At 29.9% G+C, this 15,825-nt stretch overlaps 1 protein-coding gene and 1 non-coding gene across 2 annotated transcripts; both read right to left on the reverse strand.

The window, feature by feature from the left end:
- Window positions 1-1,519: 1,519 nt before the first annotated feature.
- On the reverse strand, window positions 1,520-1,613 carry LOC137813145 (small nucleolar RNA snoR126). The gene has a single exon (XR_011081379.1). It is a non-coding gene; the product is annotated as a small nucleolar RNA snoR126 (small nucleolar RNA).
- Window positions 1,614-13,477: 11,864 nt separating this feature from the next.
- LOC137809579 (bZIP transcription factor 11-like) lies at window positions 13,478-14,912 on the reverse strand. Its single transcript, XM_068610693.1, has one exon. The coding sequence runs from the start codon at window positions 14,314-14,316 to the stop codon at window positions 13,789-13,791; it is 528 nt and encodes a 175-aa protein (XP_068466794.1). The 5' UTR covers window positions 14,317-14,912; the 3' UTR covers window positions 13,478-13,788.
- Window positions 14,913-15,825: the final 913 nt, after the last annotated feature.

The following is a 15,825-nucleotide window of genomic DNA, read 5'->3' on the forward strand; positions in this document are numbered from 1 at the left end:
ATTTTTGAGGGTTTTGTGGCAAACATTTCAACTTGTAAAACTTACCTTTGGATTTTTGAAGGACGACGTATAAATAATAAAAAGTGGACAATGTTGGGCTTCGTTCCACGAAACTCAACCATGTTGGGGTGGAGGAATTTCCAATGAATCTCCTTCTGCTGAAAATGAGTTAGTGCGACTCACAAAAGGTTCATCTCCAATAAGGGTTGCCCCATTGGAGGAATTAGAAAAAGAATATCAATAAGCCATAAGAAGCGTACCTAGATGAAAAGCAGTAAACGAAGTGCAAAAGAAAACAGAGGACCTAGCTAGTTGTGAAAATTCGACAAGTTGTAATAAGACGACCTAAAATTGTTTTTTAAGCTCAACAAAAAAATATATAACACGAGCTAAATTTTAAACTAAAGCCTAATACCTTGAAAATTAGATTCAGGAGCTTGTGAGCCTTATGTATTATCCGATAGAAAAAATAAAAATATTTTAATCATCAAGTAAGATCACATGTAACTCAAATTCTCTTGGAATAAGAAATTAATCAACAAAATCTTTAATAACAACTTGTTTGGATATCAACCAAGATTAAAAAAAATTATAAATATAACTTTATTTTTAATTTTATTTTCACTCATTAAATATTTTTATATTTCTCAAAGCATTTATTGACATAAATGTCATATAATCTGTTCCAGCTGAATATCCACTCGACTCCATCAAAAAAAAAACGACAACCTTTAACTCGACACCTTTTAACGAACAATCACTCGTATCAACCACGATGATTAAGCACCATTCTCTTCTTTGTGTTGTTTTCTCGTCTTATCATGCTGTTGCAATCGCTCTTGTTTTTGGCGTTTTCAAGACTTTCAGGGATGTATAGTCTTCTCCAATTTGTCGCTCATATATAACACTCTCCTAATTTTTTTAATTTCCTGTTTTTCTGTTTTTCTTAATACTGATCTTTCATATGTGCATGTCATATTTGGATGGAACTGAATATGTTGAGTTGTTTCTATCAGCCTATTGACACCCTTAAAGCGGGCTCGAAGAAGTGACACAACAAGTGAGAATTCAAAGTTCTAGACCATACCACAATCAAGAAACGCAACTTCAATGGAGATGAATGGCATCGTTTAAATGCTTTGACCTTACAGAACATTAAGACCTTCACATATATTGAGCAGAGTTAGAGAAGAGTGATACAAAAAAAAAAGCCCTCGGTGTAGGAAGAAGCGTTACTCGAAGAAAACTTAGACAAATTTTGATCTCGCATCCTAATATTTCTTGTCAAATTTTTCTTCTTTTGATCGGGATTGATTTTGGGTACACGAAAATTTTAGAAATTGACGCTGTCTTCTAAGTTGATCAACGAATATCTATCTTTGGAAGAGACAAAAGATTCATTATGTACTTGTATCAGTTAACAGCACCGTAAATATAATAAACTGCAATTTAACAACCTAATGAAATGATTTGTCAAATTGTTCCAACAATTACATGGATAAAAATTGAAAGGAAATGGTAGGCTCAGACACGCACAAACACTGTCATCACTGAGCAAATGACTTGCTTTAGTCCTTATCAGGATCGAGAAATGTTATCAGTCATCACAGCCTTGATCGTAACAAAGAAAAGGGAAAGAACATGCATCAAAAGTTCAGGATTCGAAGAACCGAGATTCAAATATAAAATAAAAGAAAAAAGAACAAACACAACAAGAATTAGAAATTGATAAAGGTTAAGCAGGATATAAGAGAGACATGTTCCATGAAGGAAACGCGCTGCGGAAAGATTTGGAAACAGAGCGACGCAGGGTGAAGAAATACCGCACAGGATAACCAAAACCCTAATTCGAAATGATGTTATTTTTTTGCTCTGGACCAGAGAAGTCTACCCGAAAGAATTGCGTCCAAAACAACTTTAAGGCCCATATTTTCTAAATCTCTGGAAGCCCATACTATTTGCACGGTCATTTTTACCTATTTGCCCTGCCCATCTTTTATTTTCCATTCTCTATAAACAACATTCACAGAATAACAAGTGAAATACGGATTTACCCCTACAATTGTCTATACCATTATATAAGGCACACTTTTTTTAACCAACTTTAATGCCATTTTTTTATAATTTTATTTTTTCAATAAAATTTATAATTATTTTGTTGTAATTTTTTAGTTAAGCAATTTTCCTTTTAATAAATAAAAAAAAATTTATTTAATAAAATACACAATTACTCCAATTATTGTCTACCTTTCCTACTTAATTTTTAAAAGAATTATATATTAGTAAAACCTTATTGTTTAAATTAAAAAAAATGTAGAGAACGTATATATGTTTAGCTAGTAATGATAAAAAAAAATTCTTTTTTGGAATTAGTAATATAGTTTTTTAAATTATATATTATTAATGTTAGGTTTTTAAATTATAATCCGCAATAAAAATACTTTTTTCAATAAATAAAATGATAAAAATAAATTTTAAATTTTTAAATCATCAATTTAATTAATCTTAAATTGTAACTGTTACCGAAATTGCTAACTGATAAAAAATTTAATTGTAAAATTTTCCTCTAAATTTATGTTTTAATGAATTGTACTCCTAATGAAAAGGAAATAATTTTTTTTGGGAAAATAGTATGATACGAAAATGAAAGATAAATATTAAATGGTAAAACTTTGTCCCTGTCAGTGAAAATGGTATAAAAGAAAGAAGCCAAAAAAACTCGATGGTGTGTGACGAAGAAGACTTTTTTTTGACAATGACGAAAATAGAGATGGTGGAAAAGATGATCTCGTACTCCAATAACAGAAAGATGAAAACAATTGATGGTGTTACGAATAAGAAAAAAAAAATGAAATACAAGAACACAAAATGTTTATTTTTTTTACTTCAAAATAACTCATTATAACAGTTAAAATATTAACTATTATAATAAATAGTTGCTATATTGTGGTTAAATTTATCATATTTATTAGTCGTCTCTGCGTCATTTAGTTCGTATAAAATGTTTAGGACCTCATTTTCTTTTTTTTAACTTTAAAGAAGGTAGCATTTATTTTAAATTTTCTTCCGACTAAAAATGTGTTAGACTTCCAACTAAATTTGTTTTGTTTACTGCGGAACAAATTGTGTGAATAAGAGGAGTGAGAAAAATGTGGATAATAATAAAATAAGAGTTTTATAAGATGTGTAAGTATTATAACTTATTACTGGTCACTTTTTAGAATGAATTTAAAATTGTTATTTTGAGTTAAAATTTGAATTTTTTCTTTAATTTCTTTTAAAACTTATCCCGTATCGGTATGGGTGAGGTCGAAACCTAGTCAACTTGATCAAGATCTGGTCAGTTTGACCGAGATCAAGGGAGAGTCGGCCGAAGCCTAAGAGATTTGGTCGACGACCCACTCGGCCGAGACTTTAGAAGACTCAGCCGAAACCTCAGAAGACCTGGTCAGGACGACCGAGACCATGGGAATCTGGTCGATGGCCAACCCCTATCATCGTTAACACTCAAATCAAGGTCAGCGAAGCTAATCCATCACTAAGAATTAGGTAATGCAACCATAAGCGTTATCCACCTCGATAAACGGGTCTAACAAGGTAGACCCATTAAAATAATATAAATAGCACACATCCCAAGGAGTAAGGGACGTCATTTATTACCGTTCACCTACCTGAGAGTTGATCACCAGTTTTACTGACTTGAACGTCGGAGTGCCTTTACAGGTACCCCACCATCCGGTGTTCACCGAGACCGAGTGCCGAAAGAGAAGCAGGAGAACGAGAAGAATCCCAGCTCATCAACCATTCACATGCCCGACCGAAGGAAGGAGAATAAGACTTCAATAGTTCTCTAGGTCTCATCTTCCTAGTAAGAACATATCCTAAAAGTATCTTCTATTTATATTATAGATACCACATATCCAATTTCTACAAACATCATCATTTTCAAATAAAAACATACAATTTTTATTACTTTCACAAATTAGAAAATGTTTCTTAACTTAATTCGACTCTGCCAATGACCTCAAAACCCCTAAACTCACGACATAGATCAATGAAAATAATAAATTCACAATACCATCAATTTAAAAAATCGATCTTAAAAACGTTTTACCACCTAATGGATCAGCCCATAACATCAGAGACAATTACAATTTTTTTTGGACAAATCAAGTTTACACGGTTATTCCGCAAGAGTTAGGTATGATTTGAAATGCCACCGAAAAGGTGTTTAAGATAAAATATGAACAACTTGTGAGGTGTAAATGAAATAGATGTGTATTACTAATAAAAACAAAACAAAAAAGGGTTGATAAGTAATTTAGCCTCTTTTGACGCGGATGTAATCTATTATTAATTTAAAGATCAGAAAAGGTCCCATAATATTTGGTTTTACAGTATTTCTAACAAAAAGGTGAAGTCCCAAAGTTTGATGGATAGGTTCGTAAAATCTTCTAAACATTCACGGGATGCAATTTACTTATTTATCTGTTGTTTAACATTACAGCGAACATTTTGTAAGATTCTTATAAAAAAATTTATCAAATAGTCTTAATCATAAATAAAATGAAAACAACTTTTTCTTGGCTGAAACTTTTATTGTATTGTCATTATTGTTTTATTTATAGTATCCTTTGTAAATATGAAGATTATTTTATTACTATTATATGTAAAACAAACTTTATGTATATACAATGATAATATGAAATTTAAACTTACATATTAACAAATACTCTACCAGTTTGTGTACAATTGGCTATATTATAAGTAAAGTTTAAAACGCTACATAATACTTTTTTTTTTATTTCAGTTAGTTTATAGTTTTTTTACTAGCTGAACTTTTTGTTTAATGTATTAGTAGGATTTTAACAAATTGTAATTTTTTTTATACTAGTTGAAGTGAAATTTTTTAAGACATTATTGTTTTGCCTTTAAATTATTGAAGATATTATTATATTATATTTTTTTTATTCATAAGGAATGATATTATTTTTTAAAAAGGATACATCTTCCTTTTCTAACATTTTCATTGCATATATCGATAATGATAAATAATAATTAGTTTTTTAACATATATTTTTACAGTATACTATTTATTTTAGTCATTATAATATATTTACAATACCTGTTTTATTATGATATTAGGCTTCAAAATATTCATATTATAACTTTTTATATTATATTTTTAACCAATATATTAATTATTGTAATGGAAGTGTGATTTTACTCAAAAGTGTGACAATTTTACTTTACTTTAAAATTGATTAAAATATTTTAAGAGATAATCCTATATATAAGTGGTATAATACCAAATAGAAAAAATATATCATAATTAAAAATGAAATTTTAACTAAAATGATTGATGTGTAAATAAAAAATAAAAATTTAAAATAAATTGCAAACTAAATATTCCAAAAATATTTTTATTCATAAATTAAAATTTATATAAAACATCATATATGTCTATTTATATCATTTTGAATTTATCAAGTAGTTCAGTAAATAATTAACTAAATACACATAATTTAATAAATTAACTTAATTGTTTTCAGCAGTTAATAATCCATTTTCAACCGGCAACTTGTTTTTCAATTTTTAAAATATTTTTCGTATTACACTGTTACCCTAGATCTATTGTTACGTTATTTTAAATATATTAAGTTTATGAAAAAATGCATTTCTTTTTACTTATTTTAAATCAAAATAGAAATATGTAATATATGCTATAAATAAACAATATAAAGCATTAATAATAAATTAATTAAAATAAATATAACTAATTTTTTAATAAAATATTATAAAAATTAATTAAAAAAGTATTTAATATATATTTTATCAGTAAAAAATAAAATTTAATAAAAGTATATCATGAAATGTCTAGTTCTTTTATTTATAATTATAATTTATTGTGATTGATAATTTCACTCAACACTTATAATTTAATAAGTTAATTTAATGTGTTTTTTCTATCAACTTTTAGCTATTAATTAGTTTTTCAGTTTTGAGTTAGTTATTGCATTATTATTTTTAATATATATATATATATATATATATATATATATATATTAAGGTTAAATATTTTTAGTGTATAAATTGTATTATAATATTATAAATTTATTAAAAAATAAGTGAGTATAAAATGTTTTAATATCCTAGTTTATATTATAATTTTATTTATCACTTAACGAAACTGAAATTAATTTCAATAATTTTTTTATTATAAATACTCATAAAATTCAAAAATTTAAATTTAAAATAAAATAAAATTTAACATAAAAATACTATTTTTAACCGTTAATAGTTTTGTTGCCATTAGTGTGGAATCTAGGGGCTATGCCCATGATAGTCTTTGAATAAATTTACTCAATTCTATAGAGTAATGGACTTTGTTTGAGGATAATCATTAAAGCAAGTTCCTCAAATTGAGGAGAGGAAGAGGGTAATAAGATATGTGCTCATTGTTTATGGGAGAAAAATTGTCTTAGAGGCTAAGGCACTTCTACCAATGGACACAACCTTATTTAATCAGATACTTTATTCATATAGAGAGAGGTGAGACAATCTTATTTAAGTTATATAAACTATGATATGGTAATATCATATCATGCAAAATAAACTCAATTTTCATTTTTAAAATTATATGATAACACAATAAACTGAGTGGATGTGTTTGTTAAAAAAAATTGTATGGAAGGAATGCATAGCTTTTGTTTTCTCTTCTCTTCTCAGTTTCATCTCAAACAAAGCATAGTATAAAATATACTGCACAAATTTTACAAAGATTAAAATTACACTCTGGGATATTCTTACTTAATTTACTCTTCATTAATGGTGTGAGAAAGTGTGTTGTAGTTGTCTTAGTAGTATCTTAAAGCAGAGGCATGCAAAAAGTATTTCACTGGTAATCATGTCTTAAGCCATGATGCATTGTTAATGGTCCACGCGGTCATTATAACACAAATATTTTGTTGGCTGCTCTAGGAATAACATTGTTGAAAAGAAAAAAAAATCAAAAAAGGTTTTACTATTTCTAAAATTTATTTTTATTCAAATTCATAAATGTATAATTTTTTTAATATTTTTATATCCAAAATTTAATTAATTTGTTAATTTGATCGTCGGTAGGAATTTTATAACTTTTGAATTGATAGGAATTTTATAACTTTTGGATTGATAGTGTTAGCATACATAATTTTTCTTTATTGTAAATATGTTGACACGTAAAAATTAACATATAAAATTTATTAATTTAAAAATAGGAAAGAAATCCTAAATTAACGTAATTATTCAATATTGGATATAAAAAAAATACCAAAAAGTTTTAGAGATGGTAATTTGATAAGAAATCAATTTTGAAAGTATAAACATCTTATTTAACGTGCACCTTATCACTTTAGTTGTGTGGGAAGGTTGAAGAGTCGTCGAGTCACTTGTTCTCCTTTTGTGACTTTTCTTGGAGGGTCTGATGTCTTTGCTTTGAGTGGCTTGGAGTGTCGTTCGTAATCCATTTGGATCCTATGCAAAATTTTCTCCAATTCAGGTTGAGTCAGGCATCTGTTTCAGCTAATGATGTTTGGAGGGCAATTTGGGTTGGAATTGTGAGTGAAATTTGGAAGCATAGGATCTTGGTCGTCTTTAATGGAGGAGTGGCAGATGTGTTAGAAGTTTTTGCCTCTGCGCAAGTAAAGGTGCGGTCTTGGATTGCTGCAAAGTCCTGCGAAGTTTACTTTTCCTACCCCTGTTGGGTTATGGATCCTTTGGCCTGTATACGGCTGATTCGGTAAAGCTGGGTAGCGATTGGTTTGGTTGGTTCTTTGTCCGACGTTTTTGCGTGCCAAGTTAGGAGTTGAATTCTATGTGTTCTTGTAAAAGGGTTGGACCACTCCTGAAGTGATTCCCATTTATTTATTTTTTATTGCTGATAAAAAAAAACTTTATCACTTTAGTAATGGAGAGGCTCCGTTAGATCAAGTAGGGACTTGGCAAAATAATAACTGGATTTGAAAGTTGCAAGACTTATTTGAATGTGAAGAGGTGCAGGTCAATTAATTGATGCAGCTATTGAGAGGCATGTCAATAGGTGTGGATGACGATCACAAATGGAAATGGAAGGAAGGAACAACAATTGAGTACACAATTAAAGCATGATATAATAAATTACTTAATCCAATTGGAGGGGAACATTAATAGTGCAACACACTAATCTAATGTCACATTTTCAACAATTATGCACATACAGTTTAGGGTTATACGTGGATTACAATAATATGATAGATAAAAAACAATATATTTTGCTCCATATACAAAGTAAAGAATTAGTGCAATGCTTTCTTTAAGTTTTTTTTTTTAGTTTTCTTCCTGAAACACCAACCAGGATAATTAAAGAAGTAGCAATTGTTTATTTGCTAAACAAGGTGACTGATATTTAGCCCTTGCATAAAACTTTTATATCTGCATTAGTTTTCCCATTTGCTTACAGAAAGAAAAGTTTTATAAGCAGTGCACTATGTAATTTGGAAGTAAAGAAGGAGAACACGCAACCAAGAGAGGAGAAAGATTAAGACGATCGCATGCTCAGAATACTTCTTGCGAGAGTGATGAATTGACGATTTGAAATGGCTTGAACTGATACCTAACTCCACGATAGTGACTCACTCAATTCTAATTGAAGGAAAATGTTTCCAGTATCAGGGTTTATATTTAAAATTGATTGTTTCTATTAGAAAAATGCGAGCTTCCATTTTTAATATAGATTATGTACGGGTTAGGTTTGGATATGTTGTCAATTACATATACTTCTAAGTAATGTAGTCAAAAGACATCAAAAGGAAAAACAAAAACTAGATTTAAGAATGAAATATGTTGGAAAGTTCTTACTCACTAATTTGTTCGTAAAGTACTATATCTTCTTTCTTAAATAATGAAGAAAACAATGATGAGTGCATGACCATTAAATAACAAAAATTATTTAAACAATCCTTGAATTATTGACCATTCATCGTTTTAATTCTTAAGTCAAGGAATTTAGAATAACTAACAACTGATTCAAATTGATTTAAAATATAACTTTGGACTACGTACTACAATTTCTCATACTTAATTTTAAGACTATTTGAGTAATTCTTTCACTTTAGAGTTTACGTAGATTTAAAGATGAAATTAGGTGGTTAAGGGGAAAAGTAGTGCTATGCAGGTAAAACAATATTTAGCGTAGCGTATCGTATGATTTAAATGTGCTTATAAACTTTAAATTAAATTATTTCTAGCGAGACACGTACACTGTACTTTAAAATATTCATCCTATAAAAGGATATCCACTACTATAAGAATAATTTTGATTCCATTAGTTTTAAGCATTAGCAATCTTGAGGTAATATTTTGGGTTGATCATTTGATTTTATTTTAAATATATTTTCCACACGATTTTTGTCACCCGTCAGTTTCTTAGAAGATCTTGAACCCCGTGTATTTGACAAATTTAGATATCAATACATTTTGTTAAAAAAAAAAAATTGTATAACCTCTTAATCAAAGAGATTGAGGCAATAAAAATATACGTGTTGTTCTTGTATGATAGGGAAATACTTTCCTTGTACTTCTGAATAATGAATAATTCTAGTCACCAGTGTTATGCAATGATTTTATGGTTTTTTTATGCTTAAAGTTTTATATATAGTAAATAAAAATAATAAACACGGTTTAAGAATGCGTATATTTTGAGTGTAGTTCATATTTATAGAGTTATAAACGATCATTGATTTTGGATTAAGTAAGTCATAAAGTTAATATCAGTATTAAAGTAAAATTGTATACCTTGAGTGTAGATCTTAAAGAAGGTTAGTTATTGACTCTCTAAGAACTAGTTTCATCCAATCACGTGACCGGTGAAATATTTGTTTGTTGGTATCGATGATACACGTGCAATCTTTTATTAGATATTCGATATGTAAAAATCCATATGTAACGTTGACTTTACATACAAATTTAAATTCGTATGTAAAAATTTGTATGTAATGCTCACTTTACATACGGATCCAGATCCGTATGTATCCGTATGTAACGTTACTTTACATATGGATTCAAATCTGTATGTAAAATCTGTATGTAATGCTCAATTTACATACGAATTTTTGTATATAAATAATCGATATGTAATTAACAAATTTCTTGTAGTGTCAGTACTCTTGTAACCCTTGAACAACATGTTTCTTGGATCTGTATAATAGGCTTTAAAATTATGAAATTAGTCGACTTGAGTGTCTTCATATAAATGCATGTTATTTTATAATTTTAAATCTCACGTAACTAGCACACTTTACGCTTGAGTGTCCACAATTCTAGAAAAGAATGATTTCTAATGATCTTTCTCTCTGGTTTAAACTACAAAGTCGCGTTTTATTGTTTGAGAGCGGATGAACAATGAAGATAAACATTACACATGACTTAGAAATCACTTGAGTGTTGAGTCACTTGAACAATATCCATCTTGACAATTATATTAGTTGGGCATTGTAAAGTTGGTGGAATAGAAAAAATTATTATTTGAGTCTAGGAATTGGTTTTATTATAATTATACAAAAAAATTTGGGTTTTCATAATTCCCTTGATGACAAATAATTTTTCTTTTTCAATTCAAAGAGAAAATGGAAAATTGGTCAATTAAATTCGTTTAGCGAAGATTTTTTTTCACAACAAAGATGAACCTGTAAGCAAATATACAATTTAAATACTTAAATCTGCTTGATGGAATGACTTCAACCTAGGTATAAGTATACTAATATGAAAACAATCTATCGAGTATACCAACCTTAAACAATTCTTCCCATCAACTAGATTAATCCCAACTAACAATAGCTATACTTCCCAACCATTTAATCAATATTCGGGCAAACCCTAGCATAAACTTTGTTATTGTATTACTACTCATTAGAATTAAAATGTTTGAATCTTTGGCAATCTTTAGGTTGTTCTTTATGTGTTTCTTGGCTTAACTGCTGGATTGACTTTGCAGGATTGATATTGATAATGCAATGTGGTTTTTCTTGTACAAGGTTGAACACCCTAAAGTACTTTTTTTTTTTAATTTTATTCATTTTCCGTTGAAAAAAAAAACTCAGGCATAGGCAGACATAAAAAATTCAAAATTGCATATACTGCATAAAAAGCTATGCATTTTCTGTTAAAGATGATATCGTTGAACACTGTTTTCCAGACAAGAAAACATCTCAGACCCCACAAACATAGCTGCAATAAGATTTTACACCTTATTTGGATCACATACTGCTGTTATTTAGGGATTAATATGCTCACTACCTAGGCTAAGACTATATTCAATCTTACTGCCTTCAAATTATTTACAGACCCCTCCTGCGATTGAGTGGAAGAGAGTTATTTTAAATCTATATTGTAATTTCCGCAATTAAATTAATTTTAATTGTCATTATGTTCGACAACTATTACGTCAGACTATCTTTTATTATAGCCAATCTAGTTGCACACAGTATTTATTTAAGCCCACTTTGACCTGTTTTTATTCAATTACAAAACAAAGAAGAAGAAAGATTAAACAACTCCTCAATCTAATGCAGAGTTGTGACGAAACACGTATCATTTTAAGGATGTTCAGACTCTCATTCCAACAAAATATACCTCAGAATATTCACTTTCCACACCTCCTGAATTCGAAGTGTTATGTGAAACTAAAGTTGTGAAAAGAGACAAATAACATTACTATAAGTGTGATTACTTATTATACAATTTCTCGCAAGACAATCAAATTAATTAGGTGTAGGGATGCTTTTTTACTTTCATTTTAAAAGAATTGTTAATTGATTAGTGATTTTATTTAGTTCGTTTCAGATTATAAAGTCTTGGACCCCTCATGTTACAATAAATGAGTTTAAAGTCATGCGCCCATCACTTTATAATATATTAGTATTACTTGTTTCTTCATTAATTGCTCTCAATCGAAACCAATCACATTCTCTTAAGATAAAGAGGGATGAAGTTTTTACTTTTGCTTGATTAAAGGTGGTGACGTATTCGTTTTTCATGAATAGTATAGACATATTTTTTTTGTTTTAAATTTTATGGATTCTAATCTTCACTCTCTATTGAATTAATATATATTAAAAAATTGTTTCAAACATAAATAATAATGGTTGGAGATCTTAGGGAAATTAGTAGTATTAAGCCAAAATAATTTATAAACGTTTCAAAATTTCTATATATGATAAAATTACACTACAAGAAAATCATGAAATAGAAATCAATTTGTAGATACCAAAATAATTAGTTACAATAGAAACTAAAATAGAGACCATTCTAGAAACTAAAAAAAAATTGGTTTCTAAATTAATTTCTATTATTTTCTATTATTGTTAAATAGTTTCTAAATTGGTATCTAATTAGCAACTAAGGTTTTAACTACCAATTATTTAGCTTCTAAATTTGGTAGCAAAAACTTTGGTTGCTAATTAGATACTAATTTAGAAACTATTTAACAATAATAGAAAATAATATAAACTAATTTAGAAACCAAATTTCTTTTTAGTTTCTAAAATGGTCTCTAATTTAGTTACTATTACAACTAATTATTTTGGTTTCTACAAATTAGTTTCTATTTCATAATTTTCTTGTAGTAGTGTTAGAAATTGTGAGAAATGTAGATAAGATTAGAAATGGTGAGAAATGTAAATGTAGAGTTGGAAAGTCTCATAGTGAAGGTTCACTATGAAGACGAGAAAGATGGACAATATATAACGAAAGAATTCACAAACTCTTTTGAAGGATAATGTTAGAAATCTTATGTTGGTTGACTCGTATTTATAAGATTCAGATATCTTCGGTATAATATATAAAAAGAAATGCCTTCAAATTTATTATTTTTAAGTTTTGAATTAGAAGGGTTCTTAATTTCGTTATGTCGTGTATGTCACTGCAAGAAAAAAAAAATTTAAAAATAACATTACCCTCTTATAATATACACGTTCGCTACAATAGAAAAGATAACAGGAGAGATTGGAGAAGGCATTTGGATATTAACGAAACATTTAATTGGCCATGCTTCACAAGCAATATTGGCACCTACTGTTTGCATCAGAGCTATTAGAATTGAGTTATAGAATAATGACATAAACATTATATGAAATACTTTATTAACAATTATCACTCACTTTCATTTTTTATTACATTATATCACCAATTATAAATGATTTAGTTCTAGCATTCATGCAGCGCACGTCAGATCTATGTTGCTTTGAACTGAGTGTGCGTATTTTTACGCCATTGGACTCCGATCGGGTCAATATTATGTCATCTGATTTTCTGTTGTATTTCTTTCCCTTTTACTCTCGGGTTCGCTTTCATTTTTATTCTTATTCTTATACCTATGATTTGGACTCTGCAGCACAACCTTGCCTTAACGAAATTGTTTGTGGATGAGATAATATATGCATAGTAATTTTTATAACGGAACTTTTTATTTAAAGATTATTAATTTCTTATTAACTTTTGATCAGCAAGCCACCACAAAAAGCTACATTCACACTAGAATAACTAAAACACCAAGTAATACTTTACATAGTAATAACTAACTAATAATAACCCTTCTGGTTTTGAAAAATTAGAACAAGGATGTGTTTTCCAAAACCGTAACCGTGTTTCCAAAAAAAGCACCGGTACCATCCACCCTACTTCACCTTTAACTACTCTCAATATTTTACACAGACAATTTAGTTACTTAAGGAAGGCCGAATTGTGAGTATTACTTTATGTGGTTAATGGTGATCAAAGGTTCATTCTGCCAATATTGCAGGGCCATGCAGTGGAAAACGGTTGCAATTGTCGGAAAAGCAAAATTTGATTTATGTCGGCCAGTTTTTGGCGGAGCAGGGTTCGTTCGGACCGGAGCCACTCGTTTTCGGTTCGTACGCGGTTATAGTGGCGAAGGAGGAACTGCAACCCGCTGTTCAGTTCCCGGTTTTCAACCCTAAACAGGTTCGTCTGGTTCCGTAGGTTCTCTAGGTGTCTCTGTTTACGCATGCGTGACCTTCGGGCAGAATCCCGGTTCGATATCATTCTCCTTCGTTTTCGGTCCTCCATGAGGGACACGACCCGGTTCGACTGGTCCGAGGCCAGGTTTTGGTCGGCGGCGGTTGGGGTGGGGTCGTCCGAAGCGGAACTGGAGGTGACGGGGTTGGGGCTAGTGGGGTTGAAGTCCAAAAATTGAGCTTCATCCCAGGGCGTGAAAGCATAGTCCAAAGCGGGGAATGCGTTTCCCTGGAAAGGCTGGGAAGCGGGAAGAGCAGAAAACATGGTTGGAAACTAGGGAGTGGAGGAAGAAAGGAGGGAGAAAGGGAAGAAACGCAGCTTTGGGTGGTCGTATTTATGGAGATGCGGTAGGGCTAAAACTACGTAATTAGTTACAGTTAAGAGGGCATTATGGGGAAAATGGTGTTGCAAAACCTATGTTGTACATGGGATGGCTTTTGAGTCAGTAAGCACTAGGGTGGTGGAATTACTTTTTTATTCGGTGACCTCAGCAAGCGGGTCCCTGGATTTTAAGCTTACTGATGAAGGTAAAATTAGAAGCTGGGGTCCACGCTTGACACGTGTGAGAGTGTGTCTATGAGTGTCCAATGATTGGGAGTATATGTTGATGACGTTGATCCACCGTTCTAACCCGAACCAGTGCTAGCACTAGCGGGTGCTCTACTTAAACACACTGCACTTAAACCATCTAATTCTTCATTCATTCATTCATCACATCAATGCTCTCAAAGCTCCTGTTACCAGTACTTTAATTTGGTTAAACAGAATAGGTCGTGGTGGCGCATACGCTAATTATTTATTATTATGTGTATCATTAATGTAAAAGTACTTGGTTTTAACAATAAATTAAACTATTTTATCATGTCTATCCATCTCCCACTAAGTTAAAGGCAGCAAAATGGTTAACTGCAATTGTGAAATTAATTAGTGTATGATTTTGTTCTTTCTGTTAGTTTTGCTAGGACAGGATATGGATAATCTGTTACGTAGTATTAAATAATTAAATAATGTGTATGATATTTGCGTTGCAATACACGTATGGCACGTGCCACACGCACGTATGTGTGAGAGACTATTGTCCGGAGTATAAAGGCAAAAGTCTGAGGTAGGAGAATCTCTAGGTTGCTAGAATCATAATAGGAGTTGGAAACAACGTTTAAAAACAAATATATTTTCCTGCTTTCTCTCTCTTTGCCGTTTGTTATTGACTGGTTTAATATTTTGTAAGAGATATAAATAATTAAGGTAGTTAAAAGTTAAAAAGTCACATTCAATTGCTGTTTAAATAGCTTTATAAAATTATTATAACTTGATGAGATTAAATTTTATTAATTATATATTTCTTTGGTTTATTTTTTTTTTATAAATTAATCAAGTCAATTATAATGAAGGGAAAGGGACTGATGAATCTATGGTTCAAACTTAATTATTTGTAACCATGGTTACAATTAAATCCACAAGTAAAACAATATACTTTCCAAAAACAAAACTTGATAGATAAAGAATAAATAAAAGTATTTAAAGGATACTCAAATACTTATAAAAAAAATATTTTTCATACCTTTCAGCAACCTAACATTACATAGATCTTACAATAGATCCTTCAAAACTTTACCATCATAGAGTTTGGAACCAAAATTCTGGACCAAACAAAAAGTATTGGCTAGTGTCTTTTAAAAATGCTACTTGTATACTTTCAATGGAGACCTACTTAAGGATGCCACTATCATCTATATAAATTATTTTTCATAGCTTCCAGCAACCTAACATTAC

The sequence above is a fragment of the Phaseolus vulgaris genome, chromosome 2, assembly GCF_000499845.2.
Source record: "Phaseolus vulgaris cultivar G19833 chromosome 2, P. vulgaris v2.0, whole genome shotgun sequence".
Taxonomy (NCBI): domain Eukaryota; kingdom Viridiplantae; phylum Streptophyta; class Magnoliopsida; order Fabales; family Fabaceae; genus Phaseolus; species Phaseolus vulgaris.